Genomic DNA, 27,371 nt, shown 5'->3' on the forward strand with positions numbered 1-27,371 from the left:
TAGGTGGCGGTGCAGACTTAGCTACCTCTGATAAAGATGGTACTGTCCGTCATTCACAGACACTTCTAGATCTTGGTTTTAAGTGGACAGCTCAGGCCTCCATAAGGTGCTGACATGGTGCTGGAGTCCCCACACAGGCCCCCACTGGGAGGCGCTCCTGGTCCAAGGTAAAGACAAGCCGGGCAGGTCTTGTATTCAAGTCACTTTAGGGTATCTCAGAACGCAGATTGCTGGGCCTGCCCCAGACGGGACAGGGACTGTGGGGCAACAGGTAACCCCCTGGGAAAGCAGAAGGTGCTGATGCTCCTTGTACCACAATAAACCAACCCCAGGTGGAAGTTTTCACTGTGATGGATTAGGCCATGAAGCTAGTAGAAGAAAACATTTGAAGCAAAAAATGTAGGGGGCAAAGGGGAAAACAACACACATAGAAGTAGCCGATTTTATTCATAATAAAAGTTCCAATAAAGGAGGAACAATGCTGTAGGAAGTGGGCAAGATGTGAACTTTTCACAGAAAACTTAAACCTTTAGAACTATGAGAATCTCTCAGCTGTCAGTGTGGCAAAGAGAATTCACTCCCGGCTGGGTAAGTGGGCAAGCTCACCCATGGCATTTGGGAAGGCAAGAATATGAATAATCTCTCGAGGGAGTCTGGCAATTTAAAAAATTATCTAGGCTTCCCCAGGGGCTCTGTGGTAAAGAATCTGCCTGCCAGTGCAGGAGACACAGATTCGATCCCTGATCTGAGTAGATCTCACATGCCGCAGAGCAGCTAAGCCCATGTGGCACAACTGCTGAGCGTGTGCTTTAGAGTCAGAGCTACAGCTACTGAGCGGATGTGTGCTTTAGAGTTGGAGCCACAACTGAGCCCACGTGCCCTCGAGCCTGTGTCACACGTGAAGTCACTGCAATGAGAAGCCCATCGCACCGCAGCTAGAGAAAAAGCCTGTGCAGCAACGAAGGCCGAGTACAGCCCCAAACAAATGCACAATTAAAAAAAAGAATCCACATTTTCTTTGCCCCAACAATGCTAACCTGTAAGAAATCTCGGACACGGCCACTTACTAGGCTTTTCATTGTGACAGTGTCTGTACAGCATGTGTGAGAAGCACCTGTGTGTTCACCAGGAGGGAACCACTGAGATGATCACTGGGACACAGCCGCTGCGAGATGCAGGGCCCTGCCGGAGCTGGTGGGACTGTGGGCATGTGGTGAGCTACTGTCTGTGCAAAGAGCAAACCAAACCTTGTGCACACGCATAGCTACCTGCATATACAGAAACTTCTGGAAGAACTGACACAGAGACGTAGCAGGAAAATGGAGGGCCTGAGGAGGCAAGTGGAGACTGACTTCATACTCACCTTTACATGCGTCTATTGCTGACTTTAAAGGAATTATATAAAATGTGCCTCCCAGGTGAGGAAGCAGAGAAAAAATCCTCAGTTATGTGGCTCCTGTGCCCATGAGCTGCTGAACAAGGGCCGGTGAGCTTGGTCGGGGTCTTGGATGGGCTTGACCAAGGCCTCCTTGGCAACTTTGCAGGGTGAGGGGGCTCTGACTTGTGCCCATCCAGCTCCGGGGGCTAATGGAGACATCAGAGCCCCTGGGGTCAAGGACTTAACCTCTACCTCTCCCTCGCCCCTACCCCTGCCAGGGTGGGGCTCTCTGCCCCATCTGGGGTCACCCACCTGGGGCCAAGGTCAGACCTGAGTCTGCAGCTGGACCAGCCTGCACTGAGAGCCAAGCCGGAAGCCTGCGCACAGACCGCTGTCCAGGCCTTCGACAGCCCTCTCTAGCCTCCCAGCTGACCATCCTTGGTGCTGCACAGGCTCCACTCAGCCTGTCCTCTGTAACCCTGTGCTCCTCGTACCCCTCACAGTGACCCCGAAGATAGTGACCTTGCATGTCTATGCAGACTCCATCCCTCTCTGTCAGGTTTTCTTAGGTTACTCTACTTGCTGGCTGGTCACCCTGTTATTTTATGTGACAACCCTATCAACAGGGATTCCAAGTCCTGGGCACCAGGAGCCCAGCTGCAGCTTCTGTTTGCTGTGTGTCTCATGGAAAATCAGGTCACCCCTGGGCCTCAAGCTCCTCACCTGTCAAATGGGGCAGAGAGAGAAAGCTCAGATACGAATCTGGCCCCGGAGGTTCCTAAACCAGGCTGGGGGATTTGCACACTCAAGCCTAGATGGCCCTCCCAGCCACGGCCACCAGAGGGCAGCAGTGCCTCGTGCTTGAGACTCCTCTGTGGTGGTGTGCACTGCCACCAAGCTGTCAGGTCCTGCTTCCTTGATGGCTCAGTGGTAAAGACTGCCTGCCAATGCAGGAGACGTAAGAGACGCACGTTCGATCCCTGGGTCTGTAAGAGATGCACGTTTGATCCCTCGGTCGGGAAGATCCCCTGGAGGAGGGCATGGCAACCCACTCCAGTATTCTTGCCTGGAGAATCCCATGGACAGAGGAGCCTGGTGGGCTACAGTCCATGGGGTTGCAGTGTCCGACATTACCGAGTGACTAACACTAACATTTAGCCACTCAACAGATGCTGCTGGTAAAGGCCTGACTATGATAGGAGGGCTGTGGGCACTGGAACGTGGCCCAGCTCAGAGGGAGATCCAGGGCCAGCCACACCGGGTATCTAGGCTCTGAGGCTCCAGACAGCTTGTCCTGGACCAGGCTGCTCCCCCGGAATCTTCCTGAGCACAAGTGAAGCCCCAACAGGTGAGCCCAGCCCTCATTCCTGCCTCATACCCAGGGAACAGCTGGTGGTCTCCCACAGCCTGTGTTCTCACCCTCTGCTTGTACCAGGTGGGTGATGCCCCCACCCTGGGTTCCTAAGGTGCCCACACCATGCTTGGTGACATGGAGGGCCACCCCTCCCACCTTGGCTGTGAAGACAAGCCGTCCTCTCCCCCTACTGAAGCATGGTGGCATGAGAAGCCGAGGGGCACTGCCCTTATCTCCCCTCACCCACTGACCAGCCCTCGATGCCCAGGCCTAGGTCCTGCTTGTCTCCACACATTGGGACCTGGGTACCGATGGCTGCTGGTGTGCTTCCCTCCCCGTTTTTGCATGGCCCTGGGTCCATGCTTTTCCTACCCCGGGTGCCTGGTCCCACCCTGGTTCTGGCCCCTCTCTGGAGAAGCCGTGAGCTGTTCGCAGCCCTTGCTCTGAGCTAGAAAGTCAGAGGGGCAGGTCCTGGCCCATAGGTATCCTTGCTCTCCCTCAAGGCCCTGCACCTGCCCGCCCCACCCCTGCGCCAGCTGACCTACAGGGTCAAAGGCAGCACCTCTGGCTCTCTGGGGCCCTGTCACATGTGTCCAGGGTCATGTAGTTACCAGTGGCCAGGCTGGGACCTGTCCCTCTGCCTCTGTGTCCAGGGCCCACTGGGTGCAGTTCCAGACCATAAGGTGGGCCCCCAATACTGAGTTTTTAAAAAAATTAATATTTGGGTGGTGCTGAGTCTTTGTTGCTACTCAGGCTTTCTCTCGTTGCAGCGGGCAGGGGCCGTCTCATTGCAGGGGCTTCTCTTGTTGTTGGGCTCAGCAGTTGTGGCACGCCGCCTTAGTTGCTCGGTGGCATGTGGAATCTTCCCAGGCCAGGGATTGAACCCATGTCTCCTGCATTGGCAGGTAGACTCCTATCCACTGTACCACTGGGGAACTCTCCAACACTAACTCTTCATTCATTCACTCACTCATAGAGCTTCGTTTTTTTTGCCTTTTTTTTTTTAAGCTGCACTGCTCAGCTTGTGGGACCTCATGACCCCAACCAGGGATCAAGCCAGGCTACTGCAGTGAAGGCCTGGAGTCCTAACCAGGAGGCCACCAAGGGAACACCCTGAGCAGCTAATGCAAAGCCAGGCTGGGCACTGGCTCCGGGGAGGGGAAGGAGTGAACTGTGAGGTCAGTTCAAGGGGAAGAGTGCAGTGAGCGAGGCAAGTGTGGGCACTGTGAGGGGTACCTGAGAGGGGTGGGGTGACCTTCTGGAAGAAAGTTTTCTGCTCCATTGGCATAGAGTCTTGGGAAAGGCAGGTGTGTGGGTGTCCACGACGTTCACAGAGGCCACAAGCTGCGGACAGGGGCCGGGGCTGCCCCCACTGTGAAAGCAGCCCTGGCCAGCTGGGACAGGGGGCTCAGGTCCCTCCCCAGCTGGCACCCGACACAGCCTCACACTGGTCCCCAGGGTCCACTCGCCTGCTGCTGACGCAGGCTGGGCGTGTGGGACCCTCAACACCCAGTGTCTACGCGGTGCCTAGTGCACTGCCCCGCAGGACAGACACACACCCCACACTGGACCCCTGAGCCCCACCAAGCCCTGCCTGCAGAAACCACACTGCCTGTCGCCCTGCACACACACACACACACACACACACACACACACACACACACACACACGGTGAAAGGGGCACTGTCGGGGGTGGGGGATAAGATAATCTGACTGGTTCTCCTTCTGCCATTAACTTCCTGGGACCCGAGGGGTATGGCCAGCTTCTAAGGGAGTCCCCGAGTCAGTGACGGGCCTGTGGGTGGTCCCTTCCCTTCTCTGGGGCAGGTCCTCATCGCCTACGACTCCCTAAGGAATCACCATGACTTCTGTGAGCTTCTGTTGGGGCAGGGCTCACCAGGACCCCAGATCCACGTCCTTCCCATTTGTGTGGAAGCACAGGGATGGTTACTTTATGTCCGTGTGACTGGGTCATGGGTGTCCTGACGGGTGGTTCGAGGCTATTCTGAGTGTGTCTGTGAGGGTGTTTCTGGATGAGGTTAACACTGCATTAGCAGACAGTACTGTAGGGCTTCCCACCAGGGTGACGACCTCATCCAAAGGGCGGACTAGAACAAAAGGCTGAACTGAAGCTCTGTTCTCTGCCTGGTGGTCTTGGGCTGGGACCGCGGGCTCCTGCCTTCAGACACAGATGGAACGAATGCCGTAGGCTCTCCTGGTCTCCAGCTGGCAGATCTTGGGACCATTCAGCCCCCATAATCCTATCAGCCAGTTTCTTATAAAGCCTCTCTCTTTCCTGCGCCCCCACCCCAACCCCGCCCCCCCACCCCAACCCCGCCCCCCATATATGTGAATATGTATTCAGAGGGAGGCGCTTCCCTGGTGGCTCAGTGGTAAAGAACCCACATGTAGGAGACATGGGGTTCAAATCCCGGGTTAGGAAGATCCCCTGGAGAAGGAAATGAAAACCCACTCCAATATTCTTGCCTGGGAAATCCCATGGACAGAAGGAGCCTGGCAGGCTACAGTCCATTGCTGCTGCTGTTACTGAGTCTCTCAGTCGTGACCAGCTCTTTGCAACCCCATGAACTGCAGCACGCCAGGCTTCCCTGTTCTTCACTATCTCCTGGAGTTTGCACAAACTCAAGTCCACTGATTCGGTGATATCTTCCAACCATCTCATCCTCTGTTGCCCCCTTCTCCTCCTGCCCTTAATCTTTCCCAGCATCAGGGTCTTTTCCAATGAGTCTGGTCTTTGCATCAGGTGGCCAAAGTGTCGGGGCTTCAGCTTCAGCATCAGCACTTCCAATGAATATTCAGGGTTGATTTCCTTTAGGATCAGTCTGTGGGGTTGCAAAAGTGACTTAGCAACTAAACACCACCACCGAGGGAGAGAGAGACACTCTGTCATCTGTTTCTGTGGCAAACCCTGCACCTGCAGGCACTCCCATCTATGCCTCGTTACTGGGCAATATCCCATTAGTAGCACTGCAGCCTCCTCCGCACCCCTCCTCACGGCACCTTCAGATGCGGCCTCGTGGTGGCAAGCGCCCCAGGTCACCTGGCCTCCTGCTCTCATCTCATCCCTGTGGACACTGCCCGTGAAGGTTTGGACTTGGTGATGCCATTGACCGCAAAGGCACTAGCAGATGGGGCTCACACTTTCTATCGCAGGCATGGAGTCCTAAAAGATACTAAGATGACTAAAAACATCAAAACAGCTAGCGTCTCTGCTGTGGGGCAGCCTACATGCTCTGCCCACTTACCTTGATCACCTGCCTCTCTCCAGGTGAGACTCAAGAGCGGTCACCTGGCCGGTGGGCGGGTATGATGGACACTGGAACCAGAACCTCAGTCCTGTCCACCCTTCCTGGTGCCACGCCCCCTGGGGGAGGGGTCCTTGTCACCCTGGGTGCCTCTAGGCACCTCACACTCCAGGCCAAGGCACCGAGAAGTGAGGCTGGCCGGGGTGAGGCGGGCGGGAGAATTTTGGAAAGTTCTCTTCCCTTTTAAGGAAGAAATAAGCCAGAGCCACTTCTTGTCCTGTCTTGGAAGGCTCCTGTGTCAGTCGCACTTACCCTGCAGGGACTCCAAGGATTCAAGGGTGTGGATAGAAGCTGCCTCGGAGGCCAGGGGCAGGGTGGTGGGGCACTGGAAGGAACCAGGACATCCTCAGTGATGCCCCCAAGATGTGGTGTCAGCCAGGCTGACAAGGAATGGGGCTTGCGGGCACGTGGTGCCCACCTGCCCACAGTTAAGGCCCCTTCTGCTGCTTCTGAGACCAGAAGCATCTCGATGGCCACAGCCTGAGAAACCAGGCCTGCCCGCTCTCCCGGCCGGTGCGGGTGCCCGGGGTCTCCGCCCTGTCATCGCTGGGGATGTGCAGTCTCACGACCTTGCTGATTAAACCACGGGGCTGGGCTGGGGGCGGGGGCAGAGAAGCTGGGGGGAGGGAGGGAAGGAGGCAGAAGCCTGGTCATCAAACCCCCGAGAATAGTCATGTTTTATTTCCATGTATGTCTTGACATTAGGCAGAGATGGAAGGAGAGGTTGTACAGGATTAATAGACACCGTGACGGCTGCAGGGACACAGGAGCGGCCCAGTTGACAATGAGCAGCTGGACCCACCTGTCCAGAGAGCGCTCATGCCATGGCAGCTGAACAGGGGCTGTCGCGGGCCAACATAAGACTCAGACAACTCCCGTTTATTTGATCATTTTAATACAGGAAATGCCAGACCAATCAACAGGGAGGACAAGCCTCACAGAGACACCTGCGTTCACAACACGGATGGGAGGGTCTCCACGGCCCTGGGCATGCATGCATGTCCTTTGGAGAAGGGCAGATTGAGGGCATAAATACCACAGAATAACCAGACTTGGGGGAGCCGGGGGGTGGGGAATCACAGGCCACGAGGGAACCACGCTTCAAAGGCAATCGAGGCATTAAATACGGAACCTACACGTTACATTTCACTTCACCGTACATATAATTTATATATTAAAAGAAAGGAGACCACGGTATATATACGTGCAAGCGGTTTTGGTCGGAGGAAACGAACGAGCTGGGTGGAGCCATGCACAGGGAGGGCTTGCCCGTCTCCTCTCCCTCTGTTCTTGTCCCCATCTTTCCCACAGCGTCACCTGCCATCACAGATCAATCGGCTGGCCTTGGCGCGATCTCAGAAAGTCCCACTGGTATCTTCGGCGTGTCCTCGGGGCTCCCTGTGGGCAGGAAGGTGCCCGGGCAGCAAGGACACCATGAGCCCTGCACGTAAACACATCCCCGGGAAGTCGCCCTGGAGGGACCGGGGCGGGGAGCGGGTGGGAGGAGGCCAGGTGAGGAGTGGGGCGCAGCCGCCGGGCAGGCAGGTGCGGCGACATGTCGCCTGGCTGCCCCGGGAGAGCAGGGATGATTGAGGAGGCATCCACTTTTGCAAGCAAAGCTTAAATGGCAAGACAAGCCTGTGTTTCTCTGCACTGTCCAGACGCCAACCCTTTAGAACTGACTCGCACTGCTGGGGTCACACTGTAACAACCGGACGATGGACGGGTCGCTCTTGGCACCTTTGATGAATTCTTCTAGGGACAGTTTGCCTGCAGGAAGGAGGACGGGAAAAACAGGAGTTAGCCAGTGCTCGCTGTGTGCCACCCTCGGGAGAACACACGGACAGCTCCTGGGTCGGGGAAGCCTCCTGGGGTCCGAGTCTCGAGCCCTCCAGAAGCGGGATGCTGTCCAGGCTCCATGCACTTTGAAGGCATTTCTGGGAAAACCCGTTTGGCTTTCATTGATCACTGGTGGTACTTCACCCAGGATACAGATATGGGAGGGACCTAGGTTTGAAGCAGACCCTGCATTCTGGCAACCTGTGCCTTGGGGAACCTCTGTCTTGCCTCTGTAGCTGTAAAACGAAATAGAGCCAGTGACCCCAACACAGGAGTCTGGGGCCATGCCCAGCACACTGGTGGGCACTTAGCTCTGCCTCCACGGGCAAGCGACCCATCTCTCCACATCCCAGGGTCTTCACCTGTGTGTGGGGGGTCACAGCTACGCCTGTCTCAAAGGCGTGAACACCCCCAGAGCATCCCCAGCAGGAGACTAAACCACCCCAGGCTAAGGGATAGATTGGGAAGGGGAGCAGTCATCCCCCCAGCAGAAAAGGAGGCTCCTGGGATGATGCAGAGGGCTACTGGGCTTTGTGACTGTTCATACGGTTAACGGAGACTGTACCCTGACCACTCAGGGCAAGGGGCTTCCCATGTAGCTCAGTTGGTAAAGAATCTGCCTGCAGTACTGGAGACCTGGGTTTGATCCCTGGGTCAGGAAGATCCCCTGGAGAAGGAAATGGTAACCCACTCCAGTATCTTTGCCTGGAAAATCTCATGGACACAGGAGCCTGGTGGGCTGCAGTCCATGGGGGTCGCAAAGAGTCAGGCACGACTGAGTAATTAACACTTACTTACTCAGAGCAAGGAGCTAATGAAAGCACCAGCCTCACCTCTGGGCAGAAAGCGGGGCTGGCAAGGGGCTGGGGCTCCCTGAGCACAGTCTGGTGTGCTCATCGGGATGCTCCTGGTGCTCCGCCAGACTCAGGACCCGTGGCCTCAGTGACTACCTGTGCTTTCCGAGCCGGGGCCGGGAAGGTGGGAAGGGTGTTGGGCAAACCCAGAGAAGGACGAGGGCCGAACTCTGCACACCCCTGCTTCACTCTTCTCTCCCCCAACATTGCCTCTCCAGCCCCCTCCCCAAGCTTCAGGGCCGATCCCCGGGCTCACAGGAGAAGTGCGGGCCCGTTCACGGATAGCCTAGGAAGATGCACAGAGCTGAGAGGTCAGAGCAGATCCTCTGGATCCTCACAACCACAAGCGATTGAATTATTATCCCCATTTCACAGAAGAGGAAACAGAGGTTCGGAAAAGCCAAGACTGGTGGAACAGATCTATTGAACCCAAAGCCTGTGCCTTGCTACCCTGGAGGGTGGAAGACATGTTTTGAATCTGCCCAAAGGCCACGCCAGGCGCAAGGCCATCTTGTCTTATGTTGATCGTGTTTTGAAAACTGTCTCCATGGGTAGATGCGCCTGCAGCCCCGCCGCGCCCCTCCCCTGCTGGCTCAGTCCTTGGCCTTCATCTGCAAACTGCACTTTAAGGTTTGGCCGGGGGGGTGGGGGGCTTTCCCATGCATTAGCTTATTTTCAACCCCCAAGCACAGTGCAGAGGATATTTTCTCTTTTTCTTTTCTAAATGCTGCATTTCTTTATCCTTCAAAAGCAAATCCGACATGGCTCTGGGGCTGCACTTCATGCGGATCCATCCTGTTTCATGGTTACCCTCCCCAGCGTGGACCCCAAAGAAGCTCACAGCCAAGGCAGAGAAGGAAACATGGGGCACATCCTCCCTGCCAGGCCCCCATGGCCGCCCCCCCGGAACCTACCACTTCTACTGTGGTGTGGTCCCAGCAAGCCTGGCACAGCTGCTACAGGCCAGCACCTCCCGACAGAGTCGCCGGGGCCACTGGGGCCTGGAGGAGGGATGATGGGGGCCATCCATCCATCCACCACACAGGACTCCTGATCCCAGCCCCTCGGGGGTCCAATGTGCCATGGGCACACCTGCCTCTTCTCCCCTGGGACATGCCCACACGCACGCAGTCTCCCCATTCTAGAAGTGAGGAGACTACCGCTCAGGGGGCAGGATACTGGACTCCAAAGCCCAGCTCTCAGCATAGTTGCACTGGCCAGCACTGGGCTGGGCAAGGTCCCAGAAGCTGCGGGGAAAGGCCCCAAACGCCTCTCTGCTCCCAGCAGTGTGGCACAGACATGCAGGGGTCCTACCGTCATTGTTGGTATCCATCTGCCTAAAAATCTTGTCTGTGCGTTTCTCCGGCGTGGACTCGTCCTCTGGCATCTTCATCACGGAGGACACCATTTTATATATCGCCTGCAAAGGGGCACACAGATGCGTGTGCTTAGAGGTTCCAGGTGCTCCTGGGGGGATGGGGCAGAGGCCTGATCTGTACCCCCTACCCTCGCCCACAGCAGGAGGAGAGGCTGGGCTGCCCACCAGCTCCAGGACCCTCCCCAGCTGGAATGTTCTGGGGCTTTTCCCAATAGCATGCATGCATATTGCAGACAGCACATGAGCAAAAGGAAGCCAGCCTCATTTACGTGAGGTTCAAGAACAGGTGAAATGACCCACTGTGACAGTGGCAAGACTGGGGCTGTCTGGGGGCGGGAGGTGGGACAGCTCTCAGGCCTTCTGGGGGGGCGGTGCTGGGGACGCTCCCTAACTCAATGGCCGTGACACGGACATATGTGTGCACAGTGCATCACGCGGCACGCTTAGCCACAAATATTTGACGTTATTGCTGTACCTCGGTGAGAAGCAAAAAAGACATCCCCTGAAACTCACAGGGGAAACCATACCACCAGCCCCAGAAAGGACAGGCCCGGGGCCCATGGGTCTCTCCAGCAGGACCGAGAACCTTCTCTTCAGGATGCTGCCATCCGAGGGCTCGGCACCATGCAGGCCATCTCTGTCCAAGAGTCCAGGCCCAGTGGTGTGTGCATGTGTGTATGTGCATCAGTGTGTGTGTGTGTGTGTGTCCAGGGCGCCGTGATGAAGCCGGTGACCAGCAGCTCATCAGAGTAACATGCGATAGAGAGGGGGCTGTGCCACTGGGGGATTCTATGCGGAAATGGCTTGACTGATACTCTCATTCCTCAAACAACAGACCAAGAACAGCAGAAACCTGGAAACTGTAATGTCTTAAAAAGCAGGTTTACAAAACCAAACCAAAAACAATGACCCCAAGTGAGGCTTCTCATATCTATTATACTCTGTACTCCTTGGTCCCTCTCCAACTGCAGGCAGGGGTGGCAAGGCCTCAGCACACAGCAAGTGTGTTTTTTTTCAGGGCCTCCTGGGACAAGCCCCCCTCCTGGGACAGCGCCAGGCACTCGTCCGAGTGCAGAGGAGGCAGAGCCAAGACCCTCCCCATCTCTGCTGGGCTGTGATGCACTTGGAGCCCAGTCTGTTTTGATGAAGGTGTAGCAGCCAGGTGTCCTGCTTAGCATCTGCCGACATGGGGGGAAGGTGCTTAGGGTTTGGGAACTCGGTCTGGGGGCCTAGCAGCCAGATCCCATTTGGACAGGAAGGTACCCCTTACGGCTCTCACGGCTCTGCCATGTCTGTAAGCTTTGGCCTGGCCAATTTGCTTGGCCAGTGACAGAGGAGGGTAAGGGCCAGCAGGTAGGTCGGGACAGGTGATTCCCCGGAAGCAGACCTCTTCTTTCCACTACTGCTTGTTGCTAAGAGCCGGGATCAATGGCTGAAGGATGGTTTCCCTTGAACCTGAGCTGGTTTATTCTCATGGTGTGCAAACTACCTGTTTGGGAAATGGGTCAGGCTACTTGCTGCTGATCAAGGAGTTCCTGAGTTTGATAGCCTCTGTGTGTGGTTTAGTCCAGAAGTTTCTACCGTGTGGACTAGAGAACACCTCCTCTGAGGAATTCTAGAACTGAGTTCCCAGGCTCCAGGAGTTGGGGTGCAGGGGGTGGGAACCCAGGGAGTGGAGGCTCTGTGGCTCTCTACCACACACCCGGGAACCCGGGGAAGTGAACAAAACTTGGTTTCTTGCCAGAAAACAGCTTCCCCCGCCAGAGTCGTTGACAGGAGAGAAGAGCTTTCTGAAGTGGTGCTTCCTGGGCCAGAGCTTATTCTATCACCACTAATATTTCAGTCTGGCTTTACAACTGTGTGTTCCTGAGGACATGACAAGCTGTCTGTTGCATTTTTAAATAGGGGAATATGAAAAGGTCTTGGCGGTGCCTTTCGCAAGTGTCAAGGGTCCTCTCCATTATAATTCCCAGCTCTGTTACTTTGGCCACCTGATGTGAAGAGCCGACTCATTGGAAAAGACCCTGATGCTGGGAAAGATTGAAGGCAGGGCAGGAAATGAAGGGGATGACAGAGGACGAGACAGTTGGATGGCATCACTGACTCAATGGACATGAGTTAGAGCAAACTCTTGAGAGATAGTGAAGGACAGGGAAGCCTGGCATGCTGTCATCCACGGGTTTGCAAAGAGTTGGACATGACTAAGCGACTGAACAACAACTGGTAACTCTCAGGAAATCACACTCCTGCACTGCCCCACCCCGCAACCATACCTAGTCTCAGAGTTTGTGAATGCTCAGAATGACACCCCCTCGCCTCAGAACTGGGGATACCACAGCTCATCAACTGCATGTAGGCCAGGGCTTTTGTACCACCAATGATCGGTAAACAAGGTCCTTCTCCTGCATTGGCAGGTGGGTTCTTTACCACTGCTCCACCATAGCTCAGTCGGTAAAGAATCTGCCTGTGATACAGGAGACCCGGGTTCAATTCCCGGGCTGGGAAGATCCCCCTGGAGAAAGAAATGACAACCCACTCCAATATTCTTGCCTCGAGAATCCTATGGACAGAGGAGCCTGCACGCTACACAGTCCATGGGGTCGCAAGAGTCAGACAGGACTTAGCGACTAAACTGCTGCTGCCACCACCTGGGAAGCCCAACAGTGGCTCTTCTCATCACCATCTGCCCGCTGGCCAGGCGACAGCCAGTCATTTTCTGAAGGGCAGGAAAGAGGGGCAGGCAGCCACGTGGCCCCGAAGGTCCAGAGGCGGGCCGAGGAGTAGCGCATGGTCCCCGAGTGGACGGGGTCTGCCAAGGCCCCGCCCCCGGGGCCGGCCCCGCCCCCTAGGCGCACCTGCACGATCTCCAGCATCTCGCTGCGGCTGATGTAGCCGTTGCCGTCGAGGTCATACATGCTGAAGGCCCACTTGAGCTTCTGCTCCAGCTTGCCCCGCGAGGTCACGCTCAGCGCGATGATGAACTCCCTGAAGTCGATGGTGCCGTCGCCATTGGTGTCAAAGGTGCGGAAGACGTGCTCGGCGAACTTGGAAGCGTCGCCGTAGGGGAAGAAGTTGGCATAGATCTTCTTGAACTCGTCCACGGTCAGGTGGCCGGTGGGGCAGTCCTTGAGGAAGCCCTTGTACCACTCCTGCAGCTCATGGTCTGTGAACTCCGTGTTCTCCCGCAGGTCCTGCAGCACTTCGGGTCGCAGCTTGCTGTTTTGCTTGCCCATGGCGGCCGGTGGGGACACCTGCAAGACAGAAGCCGGGCTGGAGATGGGGTGGGCAGGGTGCAGGGGAGGGATCCCCACCTCCCACGGCCGCCCATCGGGTCAGAGGACTGTCCCCTGAGTGTCCCCTACCAGTGGCCCGAGAGGCCTGACTCCGGCCTTCACGGTGATGAGCGGTCCCCAGTATGTGTAGGACCCCTGCAGGGAGGGGGACCCTTAGTCTGTGTACCAAGAGGAAGGTCGGGTGCTCCAGTGGAATCAGGACCGGCTGCCTCGCACTGCAAGATCTATCCTGACCTCCAGAATTGGAAATGTGGAGAAAACAGTCACATAAAATCAATGGGAATGAGGCCCTCACCCCTGGGAATGAGTGCCCAGCACGGTTTGTACAATCCTGGAGGATGAAACCCTTCTCATCACCTTCATCAGCTCCCAGCCAAACTGTCACCCTGACTGCAGCACACACCCCCTGTTCTGAGCATTTCTTTCCTCTTTCAGGCACCGCGTTCTGATTTTATCCTTAGAACAGGCATCCAGAAACTTTTAAGGAATCCCTTCTTGTTTTGGCCTCTGAGAAACCTATGGTTGGGAGCACTGTGTGGATCTGGAATTAGCACCAAGAGGATGTATCCAGTGTGCATAGTAAAGTCCCAGGCAACTGCAGGCATGCAAACGCATGCTCTCCATGGAGTTTTCCCCTAACGCCTGCACAGAAGACTGACCCTGCATGCATGCTACATCGCTTCAGTCATGTCTGACTCTTTGTGACCCCATGGACTGTAGCCTGCCAGGCTCCTCTCTCCATGGGATTCTCCAGGCAAGTATACGGGAGTGGGTTGCCATGTCCTCCTCCAGGGGAGCTTTCCAACTCCAGGATCGAATCCACATCTCCTGTGTCTCCTGCATTGCAGGTGGACTCCTTACCACTGAGCCACCAAGGAAGCCCTTTCGAAGCATACAGAACAGAAAATGAAAACAAAGGGTTTTCTGGCTTCCCTGGTATCTCAGCAATAAAGAATCCCCCTGCCAATGCAGGAGACACAAGTTCGATCCCTGGTCAGGGGAGATCCCTCATGCCACAGAGCAACTAAGCCTGTGTGCCACAACTACTGAGCCTGTGCTCTAAAGCCAGGAGCTGTGACTACTGAGCCCACCTACCCCAGCTACTGCAGCCTGTGTGCTCTAGAGCCCACAACAGGAGAAGCCCGAGCACCACACCTAGAGAGTAGGTCCTGCTCTCTGCAACTAAAGGGAAGCTGGAGCAGCAATGAAGACCCAAATAGCCAAACATAAATAAAATTATAAAAAACACACAAAGGGTTTTCCACCCTCGTCCCAGAGGTAACCACCTTGAACTGCTTTTTTTCTTTTTTTAGCATCTTATCATCTTAAAAAAAATTTTTTTGGCCACACTGTGCAGTGTGGGGGATTTAGTACCCAACTAGGGGATTGAACCTGAGCCCCCTGAACTGGGAGCACAGAGTCTTAACCACTGGACTGCCAGGGAAGTCTCTCGAACTGCTTCTTAACCTTTATGAATCCTAAACATTATGTACTGAATCCCCATTTGGAAAGATATTCAATGCAGTTCACATATTTCCCCTAGCAATTCCTTTTTCTTCAATCTCCTCCCAGGTTTTACTAGTTTTATACACGTCACTATTTTTACTTTATGACTTTAAGTTTACATACATTTAAATTTACAGAAATTTAAATTATAGAAAAGTTCCTTTTCTAACCCCCAGGTGGGGGTGGGGGTGGGAATATCTTTCAAAATTACAAACATGTTGCCATGGACACAGCAACCCCACTTCTAGAAACACATCTAGAGATGCTCCCACCCATGCCAATAGCTTGTGTACAGCACAGCCACTTCCAGGCTTCCTCAGTGGCTCAAAGGTAAAGAATCCACTTGCAACTCAGAAGACACAGGAGACCCTGGCTTGATCCCTGGGTCAGGAAGATCTGGAGGAGGGCATGGCAACCCCCTCCAGTATTCTTGCCTGGAGAGTCCCATGGACAGAAGAGCCTGGTGGGCTACAGTCCATGGGGTCTCAAAGAGTCAGACACGCCTGAAGCGATGCCGCACAGCACACAGACCACTGCCTGCACTATTGTCTGTAATAATGAACAACCCAGACATCTGTCATTGCGATCGATGCAAAATAATCTTCAAGATGTATTTTTAAGTGAAAAGAAAAGGCGCAGGACAGCACACAGAGTTTGCCACTGTTTGTGAAAGAAAGAGAAAATCTACGTGTGTTGTTCATACTCGGAATGACTTCTTGGGAAATGATAACACTGACCACAGAAAGAGAGATGGCTGATAGACAAGGGTCACATGGCGAGTTTTTACTGTAAATCTTTTTGTAACTTCAAATGTGGAACTCTGTAGTTTTATTAAAAAAAAAAACACACACACACACATAAGAATCCTCTATGTCTCGGTCCAGCAACATGACAGGGATCTCTTGATTCTCTGGGAGATTAAGTTATTAATCCCCCTTTTAATCTCCCTCTCCTCCCCTCCCCCTTCCACATCCGCTTCTGTCCTGCGTGGGAACCATGACTTTCACAGGGTCAGGGTTTACCCTCTCCACTTTCCGTTCTGCTTTACCTGTTGGTTGATCCTCGCAAGTGGAAACCAGCAAGTCGCTATGGAAATTGGTTGTCAGTTTCCGATGGCCCCCAGCACCTTCCACCCCCCACAACCCTACTCCCACCCCAGGGCTCCCAGGCTCGACCTAAGATGCCCTGCAGATTGCACATGTCCACCTCCGTATTTCCTGCACTAAAAGGCTGATCTGTGATCCTTTGCTCAGTTCAGCTGCTCTCAAGGCTTTGTATTTGCCACGCTCCTCTCAGTTCTGAGTCTTCCAGCCAGCGGCTGCAGGGAGGGAGAGGAGTGGTTTGTCTCAGATGTCTCTCCTTCTGCCTCCCACCTTTGGCTTCCAAGGCAGCCACCCATGTGCAGAGGGGGCTGCAATGTGGAGGGTCTCACCGCACCCACCCACCGTCGCTCTTCACTCCTTCCGCTGAGACCCGAGGCTGTTCTGTTGGTGGCGTGCGTCCACGTGTCCAGAAAGGCCGGCAGAGAGGGCCAGCTGCTGTCACGGACTGAACTGCTGCCCACAAATTCACACACTGACCTCCTAACTCCTGGACCTCAGGATGTGGCTGTATTTGGAGACACAACCCTCAGAGTGATCATTAAGATAAAAGAGGCCATGGGAATTCCCTGGCAATGGTGAGGACTCTGCACTTCCCATGCAAGGGGGTGGGGGGCAAGAGTTTGATCCCTGGTTGGGGAACTAACTTCTCATATGGTGCGGTGAGGCCAAAAGTATTTAAAAACCAATCTGACTGGTGCCCTTGAATAGAGGAGCTTGGGATGCAGACCCAGAGGAAAGGCCACGTGAGGACACAGGGAGACGGCTGTCGATGGGCCAAGAAAGGCCTCGGAAGGAGCCAGGCCTGCTGACACCTTGACCTCAGATGTTCGGCCTCCCAGAACTGTGAGAGAATACATTTCTGTTTTTGAAGCTGTCCAGTGTACTGTGTTAAGACAGCTGCCCAGGGAACTGAGCTGATAACACGTGGCATCAATGTCTGTGGGGCAGAACCCTGTGTTAGGGGCCTTGTGGTTCCAAAAGGCTTAACTCCTGACCTGCCAGCATCAAGGACAACCACAAGAAGGTCCTTGGACGTGGGACACTTTTGTTTTTAATCAGACACCTCGCCTGTATTCGTCCCGCTTCACCAGGGAGGAAGCTGACCGGGAGGCTCCGGAGGCAAAGCTGGCCCTCGGACCTGATCATCTGGCCCCATCTCACAACTTCCTGGGGGCAGCTAGGGGAGGAAGGGCCTGGGGAGGGCGGGAGGACAACGTGGTCATGAACATGGCCTTCCTGGCCGCCTTGATAGTCAACGCACATCCTTTCCCTAAAGCATTCCTTCTCATCATGGAAACGAGCCACCTCTGGGAAGCTCTGGGCTCCGAGAGCTCAGGGTCGGTCCTTTCACATCTTTTTTTTTGTGGCTGCATGGCACAGCCTGCAGGACCTTAGTTCCCTGAGCCTGGATCGAACCCTGGGCCCTGGCAGTGACAGCACCGAGCCCTGAACACTGGACTGCCAGCGAATTCCCAGGATCAGTCCCTTTAGAATCCATTTGCCTCAGTGAAAACCAAACCGCCGCTCAGAACCATGGTATCAGATGGCCTCAGAACGTGCTGGCGATTTGTATTCTTTAAGATCCACAAGATGCCAAACTCCTAATTCCTCCTCCGCCTGATGTGACAAATGTTTATGGAGAGGAAGATGTTTATGGAGAGGAAGATGTTTATGGAGAGGAAGATGTTTATGGGGAGGAAGATGTTTATGGAGAGGAAGGGACCATATCGGGGATGGGACAAGGACGGTCAATACAACTGCTAGGAGGTGACAGCCAGGGGCTCCAAGGTCTGCCTGGGGAGGCTTCAGCTTTCCCAGCCCTTCTCACGTGTCCCTGCAGGCAGATATGTGAGGCTTCAGAGTCCTCTTCCCTCCCCGGGCCTGGCTCAGAGTGTGCATCAGTGTGGGGGGAGTGGGTCTTCCCACCGTGGTGGTGGTGGTCCTGGTTGTGTACACAGATGTACACACACCTGCTAACTCTGGAGGCAGGTAAGTGTGTTAGTCACTCAGTCGTGTCTGACTCTTTTTGACCCCTGTGGACTATAGCCCGCCAGGCTCCTCTTTCCATGGGCTTCTCCAGGAAAGAGTACTGGGGCGGGTTGCCATTTCCTTCTCCAGGGGATCTTCCTCACCTAGGGATCGAACCCAGGCTTCCTGCACTGCAGGCAGATTCTTTACTATCTGAGCCACCAGGGAAGCAGTTTCTGGCAAAGCTGGCATTCCAGCAGAGCCTTGATGCATCCTGGCCCCTCTGGGGGGAGCCCTTCCTGAGGGTTCTGGGGCTCACCGGATGGCAGGACTCTGCGATGGGTGTATCAGGCATGGATCCTGCCTTTGAACAGAGTTCCCCAAGGCCGGAGCGCATGGAAGGCAGCATCGGTCCACTGCAGCATCAAAAACCCCACCACGGTCATTCTAACTGCAGCTGCAGTTCATCAAGCACTCAAGCTGGGCCAGGGGCTGTGCAGATCATTTTATAAATGGTGAAACCGAGGCTTGGGGGTGGTAAGTAACTTTCCCTGGGTCCCACAGCTGTTGGAGCTGGGATGTGACCAGGATGTGACCAGGAGTCCATCTTGAGCTTGACCACAGAGCTCAACAATTGACCTTGAACCCTGGGAGGTGGTCAGGGCAGGCCTGGCACTCCCAGCTGTAGAGAGAAGAAAAGCAAGGTGGGGAGAATTTGAGGGATGTGTTTAGGAAACAAAAAAAGATAAATTTTCCTTGGGGGGGGAAACTATCAAGAAACCGTGGGTGGAAAAACATGTTTTCCTACCATTGTCTTGAAGGTTGAGTGACTAACATCTGCGGCTGTCAAAGTCAGGGCTGATGGGAGACCACATTTTTTAGGACGGTATGGCAGGAATCCATCACTGAGTTTCCAGTCTCCTTTAGGGAGACCTCACAGCTCCGAAGTAGGGCCCCCCCACCTCTGCTTTGATTTCTTGACCACACTCAGTCAGCTGAATTAAAGGGCTGACTTAGAGAGTTACCCTTTAAAAGTCAGTAGCATGTACTTATGCCGTAGGACACTGAATGATGAACTCCTCAGATCAGTAGGTGACCAATACGCTACTGGAGATCAGTGTAGAAATAACTCCAGAAAGAATGAAGAGATGGAGCCAAAGCAAAAACAACACCCAGTCATCGATGTGACTGGTAATGGAAGTAAAGTCCGATGCTGTAAAGAGCAGTATTGCACAGGAACCTGGAATGTTAGGTCCATGAATCAAGGCAAGTTGGAAGTGGTCAAACAGGAGATGGCAAGAGTGAACATCAACATTTTAGGAGTCAGTGAACTAAAATAGACTGGAATGGGTGAACTTAACTCAGATGACTATTATAGCTACTACTGTGGGCAGGAATCCCTTAGAAGAAATGGAGTAGCCATCATAGTCAACAAGAGTCCAAAATGTAGTACTTGGATGCAATCTCAAAAATGACAGAATGATATCTGTTCATTTCCAAGGCAAACCATTCAATATTACAATAATTCAAGTCTATGCCCCAACCACTAATGCCAAAGAAGCTGAAGTTGAATGGTTCTATGAAGACCTACAAGACCTTCTAGAACTAACACCCCCAAAATATGTCCTTTTCATTATAGGGAACTGGAATGCAAAAGTAGGAAGTCAAGAAATACCTGGAATAACAGGCAAATTAGGCCTTGGAGTACAGAATGAAGCAGGGCAAAGGCTAATAGAGTTTTGCCAAGAGAACACACTGGTCATAGCAAACACCCTCTTCCAGCAACACAAGAGAAGACTCTACACATGGACATCACCAGATGGTCAACACCGAAATCAGACTGATTACATTCTTTGCAGCCAAAGATGGAGAAGCTCTATACAGTCAGTAAAAACAAGACTGGGAGCTGACTGTGGCTCAGACCATGAACTCCTTACTGCCAAATTCAGACTTAAATTGAAGAAAGTAGGGAAAACCACTAGACCACTCAGGTATGACCTAAATCAAATCCCTTATGATTATACAGTGGAAGTGAGAAATAGATGTAAGGGACTAGATCTGATAGATACAGTGCCTGAAGAACTATAGACTGAAGTTCGTGACACTGTACAGGAGACAGGGATCAAGACCATCCCCAAGAAAAAGAAATGCAAAAAGGCAAAATGGTTGTCTAAGGAGGCCTTACAAATAGCTGTGAAAAGAAGAGAAGCAGAAGGCAAAGGAGAAAAGGAAAGATATACCCATTTGAATGCAGAGTTCCAAAGAATAGCAAGGAGAGATAAGAAAGCCTTCCTCAGTGATCAGTGTAAAGAATTAGTGGAAAACAATAGGATGGGAAAGACTAGAGATCTCTTCAAGAAAATCAGAGATACCAAGGGAACATTTCATGCAAAGATGGGCACAATAAAGGACAGAAATGAATGGTAGGGACCTAACAGAAGCAGAAGATATTAAGAAGAGGTGGCAAAAATACACAGAAGAACTATACAAAAAAGATCTTCACAACCCAGATAATCACGATGGTATGATCACTCACCTAGAGCCAGACATCATGGAATGTGAAGTCAAGTGGGCCTTAGAAAGCATCACTACAAACAAAGCTAGTGGAGGTGATGGAATTCCAGTTGAGCTATTTCAAATCCTAAAAGATGATGCTGTGAAAGTGCTGCACTCAATATGCCAGCAAATTTGGAAATCTCAGCAGTGGCCACAGGACTGGAAAAGGTCAGTTTTCATTTCAATCCTAAAGAAAAGCAATGCCAAAGAATGCTCAAACTACCACATAATTGCACTCAACTCACACGCTAGCAAAGTAATGCTCAAAATTCCCCGCCAGGCTTCAGCAATACATGAACCATGAACTTCCAGATGTTCAAGCTGGATTTAGAAAAGGCAGAGGAACCAGAGATCAAATTGCCAACATCCGCTGGATCATCGAAAAGGCAAGAGAGTTCCAGAAAAACATCTATTTCTGCTTTATTGACTATGCCAAAGCTTTCGACTGTGTGGATCACAACAAACTGTGGAAAATTCTTCAAGAGATGGGAATACCAGACCACCTTACCTGCCTCTTGAGAAATATGTATGCAGGTCAGGAAGCAACAGTTAGAAGTGGACATGGAACAACAGACTGGATCCAAGTTGGGAAAGGGGTATGTAAAGGCTGTATATTGTCATCCCGCTTATTTAACTTATATGCAGAGTACCTCATGAGAAATACTGGGCTGGAGGAAGCACAAGCTGGAATCAAGATTGCCGGGAGAAATATCAATAACCTCAGATATGCAGATGACACCACCCTTTTGGCAGAAAGTGAAGAGGAACTAAAGAGCCTCTTGATGAAAGTGAAAGAGGAGAGTGAAGAAGTTGGCTTATAGCTCAAAATTCAGAAAACTAAGATCATGGCATCTGGTCCCATCACTTCATGGCAAATAGATGGGAAAATAGTGGAAACAATGGCTGACTTTATTTTTCTGGGCTCCAAAACCACTGCAGATGGTGATTGCAGCCATCAAATTAAAAGACGTTTGCTCCTTGGAACAAAATTATGACCAACCTAGATAGCATATTAAAAAGCTTTGTCAACAAAGGTCCATCTAGTCAAGGCTATGGTTTTTCCAGTAGTCATGTATGGATGTGAGAGTTGGACTATACAGAAAGCTGAGTGCTGAAGAATGGATGCTTTTGAACTGTGGTGTTGGAGAAGACTCTTGAGAGTCCCTTGAACTGCAAGGAGATCCAACCAGTACATTCTAAAGGAAATCAGTCCTGAATATTCATTGGAAGGACTGGTGCTGAAGCTGAAACTCCAATACTTTGGCCACCTGATGCAAAGAGCTGACTCCTTTGACAAGACCCTGATGCTGGGAAAGATTGAAGGTGGGAGGAGAAGGGGACGACAGAGGATGAGATGGTTGGATGGCATCACCGACTCAATGGACATGAGTAAACTCCAGGAGTTGGTGATGGACAGGGAGGCTTGGCGTGCTGCAGCCCATGGGGTTGCAAAGAGTTGGACACAACTGAGCGACTGGACTGAAGTGAACCGCCATAGCAAGTTCAAGGCAATTACAAGGATGTCAAAGTCCCCCTGGGGTGCCAGGTAAAAATCCAGGGTTGGGGGGATTTATGGTTGTAGAAATCCCCTAAGAGCACAAGCTGAACTTAGATGAAAAGAGTGGAGATGACTGGCCGCATAACAGTGTGAACGCACTGAACACAACTGAACCGCACACTTAGAGATGGCTAAGATGGTCACGTCTATGTTGTGCCTGTGTTTTACCACAAGTTTCAAAAGGGCAGGGTGTATTTCAGGGAGGGTCGGGCGGTGGAGGGACCACTCTGGGCCCCTTTGGGGTCTGATCGTCTAGGATCCCTGCGTCTGGAGGTCTCTGGTCGAAGAACCCTGTGTCCCTCTCTGAGATGGGGAAGCCTCTCACCATATGGGTGAACGCTCCCCTCCTCCCAAGAAAGGCAATGGAGTCGGAGAAGGCACTGCAGCATTCCCTGGAAGAATCTGGAAACTCGTTGTCTACGAGCCCTGCGAGCCTCATCACACCCTGCACCCAACAAACAGGGAGCAAACGTAACTGTGCAAATGCTCGTGCCCACGTGTCCACTAGCCGGCGCCCAGGAGTGCAGGCCACCCTCGCCCTCTGCGTGTCCTCAGGGTCTGGGGTCAGGCCGGGTACACGGGGTGTGCCCAGAATATTCCAGTCCCCTTGGTCCTCCAACTGGCTGGGGACGCAGGGCCTGTTCTCATGGCTCCTTGTGGCATACAGATGGGGCATAATAAGTGACACAAAGAGGTGCTGGGGTGAGGGGGGAGCAAGAGGAAGTCCAGCCTCTGAAGAGGAATCCTTTATTCCCACACAGGGCCGAGACAGTCTGCTAGGAAGATGGCAGGTGGAAGCCACTCTGAATGACAAGGAGACTTAAGAAGCCACCGGAGGCTTGACCCCAAAGGTCAGCTCTAGGGCACGTGGCAGATTCCAGGCACTGTGGGTAGGGGTCATGCTCAACTGGGCTGGGAGGAGGCAAGGCCATCTCCATCATCTGCATCTTAGAGACAAAGAACTGAGGCTTCTGGGGAGCAGAAGCTTGTCTGGGGGCAGGTGGGGCTGGGAACTCCCCAGGCCACTTTCAGCACCAGAGTCCATGGGCAGAGATGGAGGCCACCAAGGTGCTCCTAGCTGGTGACCACTTCCTCTGCACAACCTCCCCCCACAACATTAACCTTCTCACCAGTATTGCAAGACAACCTTCCCCCTGGGACTCTCACTGTGAAGCCATGAAGGGGCCCACGAATGTCAAATAAAGCTCCACCAGCCCTCCCAGTCGGGCTTTAATGGTGGCTCAAATGATAAAGAATCTTCCTGCAATGCAGGAGACCCAGGTTCAGTCCCTGGGTCAGGAAGATCCCCTGGAGAAGGGAATGGCTACCCACTCCCATACTCTTGGCCTGGAGAATTCCATGGACAGAGGAGCCTGGTGGGCTACAATCTATGCGGTCCCAAAGAGTCAGAGACAACTAAGTGACTAACACACACACAGCACTCTCAGCCCCCCTTGCATGGGCCTGTGCGTGCTGCCCAAAGGCTCAGATGAAATATCTAAGAAGAACCTTATTCCAGTTCTCTCTCCTGGAGGCTCTCGGCCTGAAGCAGGCAGCCTCAAGGGAACAGAGACAGTGGAACGCTGCACCCCAGTGACCCCTCCATTACAAATTAAGCCAATGAACCAACTTATTGACAATCGCCTGGCTGGAAAAGATGGCTGACAAAAAGCAAGGCTTTCTGCAATGACAAAGCCAACACTCCCACTTCCCAGCAGAAATGGCCCCCTGGCCCTATTGTCAGGCAAACACCCCAGGCTTCATTTACTAGAAAATCTTAACTTTCATCTCCAGTGAAAGATGGGGTTCAGAACAGACGTGCCGGGGGAGGGCAATTGATTCAAGCTCTTACTGGGCTTCAAGAGCGTCATGACCAAGCAGGGCTTGCATTAGACAAGCAACAGCATTCTGAGAGCCTCAAAGATGACATTTTATTCACAGTAATGGAAAAATGAGGGAGGGAGTTAGTGTAGCCCTAAAAGCCATCTCTCTGGTTCTCAGTTACTCTGTTATTGTTCTTAATGTGCTAAATTGGAACAGAAAAAAAAAAGTAAACACGTAGCTGGGGAGCCCTATGAAAATATTTAACCCAAAGTCAGTACTGCCTGCAAATTAAAGCCTTTTTTTTTTAATGGCGTAACTGTATCTGCCGACCAGAGAGTCTCCTGGAACTGAGGGCTCGAATGTCCCATTAATCACAGCTCAATGCCGGCTGCCAGCGTGGGTAGACATTTCATGCCATTGCTCCAAAACGCTTTCATCAACCCAGATCTCCAAAGCTTGCTAGGCCAAGCAGACTCAGAAACACTTGGAGGGAATATGATGGGAGAGGTGGGAAGAACCAACTCCTGATAAAAGGCCAAAGCTGGGGAGGAGGCTGGAGGGGCGAGGCCGTGAATTTGCACTTCAAGGGACGGGAGGGCCCAGATGAGACTGGCTTGTTCTGTCTGGGGCAGAAAAGGACACAGTGGGCTGGAAGCGGGCAGAAGAAAACAGGCAGTCTGTGTCATTTCTCTTGCAGCACCAGCCCTGGGTCTTTCTGGTGACTCGTGGACAAACACTCCTCCTGGGCTGAGCCCCTGTCCTAGGGAGAAAAGAGGCTGACGGCATTTGCGTCCTTCTTTCCTCCAAGTAAGCAGGTGGGGAAGCAAGCCTCCTGCTGCCTTAGCTTCTAGTGCGGCTGCTCTGAGGGGCCGGTCCTGTTCCAAGGCCTGTGTCAGCTGCCAGGACCCGGTGCGCCGGCAGCGCTGGCTGCAGCGAGGTTGGGTGGACGCTAGAGGGTGCAGTCGGGCAGGCTCCCCAAGAGACCCCGCCTCCCAGCTTCCTGACCCCGCCCCTGCCACGCCCCCTTCACCTGGCCGGCGCTTCAGTTTTTCCACCTGTAAGCTGTGATTCATGGGAAATAGATGGGGAAACAGTGGAAACAGTGTCAGACTTTATTTTCTTGGGCTCCAAAATCACTGCAGATGGTGACTGCAGCCATGAAATTAAAAGATGCTTACTCCTTGGAAGGAAAGTTATGACCAACCTAGATAGCATATTCAAAAGCAGAGACATTACTTTGCCAACAAAGGTCCGTCTAGTCAAGACTATGGTTTTTCCTGTGGTCATGTATGGATGTGAGAGTTGGACGGTGAAGAAAGCTGAGCGCCGAAGAATTGATGCTTTTGAACTGTGGTGTTGGAGCAGACTCTTGAGAGTCCCTTGGACTGCAAGGAGATCCAACCAGTCCATTCTGAAGGAGATCAGCCCTGGGTGTTCTTTGGAAGGAATGATGCTAAAGCTGAAACTCCAGTACTTTGGCCACCTCATGCGAAGAGTTGACTCATTGGAAAAGACTCTGATGCTGGGAGGGATTGGGGGCAGGAGGAGAAGGGGACGACAGAGGATGAGATGGCTGGATGGCATCACCGACTCGATGGACCTGAGTCTGAGTGAACTCCGGGAGTTGGTGATGGACAGGGAGGCCTGGCATGCTGAGATTCATGGGTCGCAAAGAGTCGGACACGACTGAGCGACTGAACTGAACTGAACTGAAGCTGTGATTTGTCCAATACAGGAACCCTTAGTCACATGGGGTTATTGAGCACTTAAAATGTGTGCGGTCTGAATTCATATATGTTCTCTAGGAGTAAAATTTACACTGGATTTTGACAACTTAATATGGGAGAAAGTATTTCATTAATAATTTTTCTCTCCTAATTGCAAGTGAAATGATAAATGATACCACTTGAGATACAGTGGGTTAAGTTAATTATGCTGGTAACATTAATCTCATTTGTTTAACTTTTTAAAGGCGGATACCAGAAAAGGTAAAATTATATGTGTAGGTGGCTGTGTTTTATTTCTAGTGACTGCTCAGCACTGGGTACATCCTAGGGGCCTGGTTTAGGGGGCCACCAAGTTCATTAGCACCTCGACTGCAGGCCCACTGCTAACTGCGACCAGCTGGGAGAGGTGGCCTGTGTTTATTTCACTCCTTGGTGCCCATGAGTGTAACACAGTGGTGTTTTGCATGTCATAATTACAGGTGAGACCCACGAGTTTCTATTTTCAGCAGCTTCAAGAATTTTGCCGGAGACCAGCTGCAATGAAGACCTAGGTCTAGTCCCCGCTACGGGTAAGGATGGGAGGAGGGGCTGAAGAGACAGGGCATTCCTCCTCCTCTTCTGAGGGAGAACACGAAGCCCAGGTGAGAGCTGGGGGACGAGGGGGTCAGTAACACCTCTGGAGCCGGCGGTTCCCGGGTGCACCTAAATCTAAATTCAGACCACAGGCCTTGGGGAGCCCATTTCCAGAGGCTTCCTGAAAGCCTATTGCATCAGAGCTTCACCAGCTGGTTGGACTCCAAGCAGTGACTTGGTTGAGAAATCCAACTGAGTGTCCTCCTGACTCCTGGACCTGCCCCAGCAGCTTAAAATCCCAAGAGCTCCCAAAGCTTTAAAAAATATATAAAAGAGGGACTTCCCTGGTGGTCCCATGGCTAAAACTCCATGCTCCCAATGCAGAGGGCCCAGGTTTGACCTCTGGTCAGGGAACTAAATCCTACATGCTGCAACAAAGTTGGAAGATCCTGTATGCTGCAACTAGGAGCCAGCGCAGCCAAATAAATGAATAATAAGTATTTTTTTTAATATATAAAAGAAAGGAGGGAAGGAGGAGGGAAAAAAGAGAAGGGAAAGAAGGAAGGAAAGAGGCAGGCTGGCCAAGCAAGGCAGAGAAATCTCCCTATCTGAGCCACTCTCCCCTTCCACTTTCCTGAAGTTGACATGCCCTCCGTGAGGCTGGGGGAAAGAAGAGGTGGAGAAAAGGAAAGGAGACTCCCCAAGAGGATGTTCTTCCCCTTGAAGAACCACTCACTCAACAGGAAGAGGAGCCGTGTAGCTTTCCCTGAACACCTTGTGCCTCTGAAGTCACCGTTCATCCATGTGGCTGCTCACCTCAGCTGCCAGCAAACTCCTATTCATCCACCAAAGCCCAACTCAAATGCCACCTACTCATGGAAGCATTTTCCAACCCTGCTACAGTTGTTCTTCCTTTTGTATTCTAGTAGCATTTTTAAACCTATTTCTCTTGTGACCTCAACTTTTAGTACATCATTTACTTATGTTTTTCCCTCATTAGACTGTGAGTTCCTTGAGCAAAGAGTATATACCTCACTTATGCCAGTAGGAGAGCATGCTAGCATGTTCTAGCCCCAAGGTCTTTGATTCTGCAGTTCCCCAAGGACAGGGAGCCAAGTCCACGGGGTCACAAAG

General features: G+C 52.7%; 1 protein-coding gene across 2 annotated transcripts in view; it reads right to left on the minus strand.

Moving 5' to 3' along the window:
- Positions 1 to 6,936: 6,936 nt before the first annotated feature.
- Positions 6,937 to 27,371, minus strand: part of HPCAL1 (hippocalcin like 1) — a 117,648-nt gene continuing 97,213 nt past the window's right edge. For both annotated transcript variants that reach the window (XM_027556093.1, XM_027556094.1), the window contains exons 3-5: positions 12,985 to 13,380; positions 10,066 to 10,171; positions 6,937 to 7,828 (exon numbers count right to left, since the gene is read on the minus strand). In XM_027556093.1, coding sequence (XP_027411894.1) covers positions 7,731 to 7,828; positions 10,066 to 10,171; positions 12,985 to 13,362 — 582 coding nt within the window. In that variant the 5' untranslated portion in view covers positions 13,363 to 13,380 and the 3' untranslated portion in view covers positions 6,937 to 7,730. The remainder of the gene's footprint in view (positions 7,829 to 10,065; positions 10,172 to 12,984; positions 13,381 to 27,371) is intronic.

Source organism: Bos indicus x Bos taurus, chromosome 11 (genome assembly GCF_003369695.1).
Source record: "Bos indicus x Bos taurus breed Angus x Brahman F1 hybrid chromosome 11, Bos_hybrid_MaternalHap_v2.0, whole genome shotgun sequence".
NCBI classification, from domain to species: Eukaryota; Metazoa; Chordata; class Mammalia; order Artiodactyla; family Bovidae; genus Bos; species Bos indicus x Bos taurus.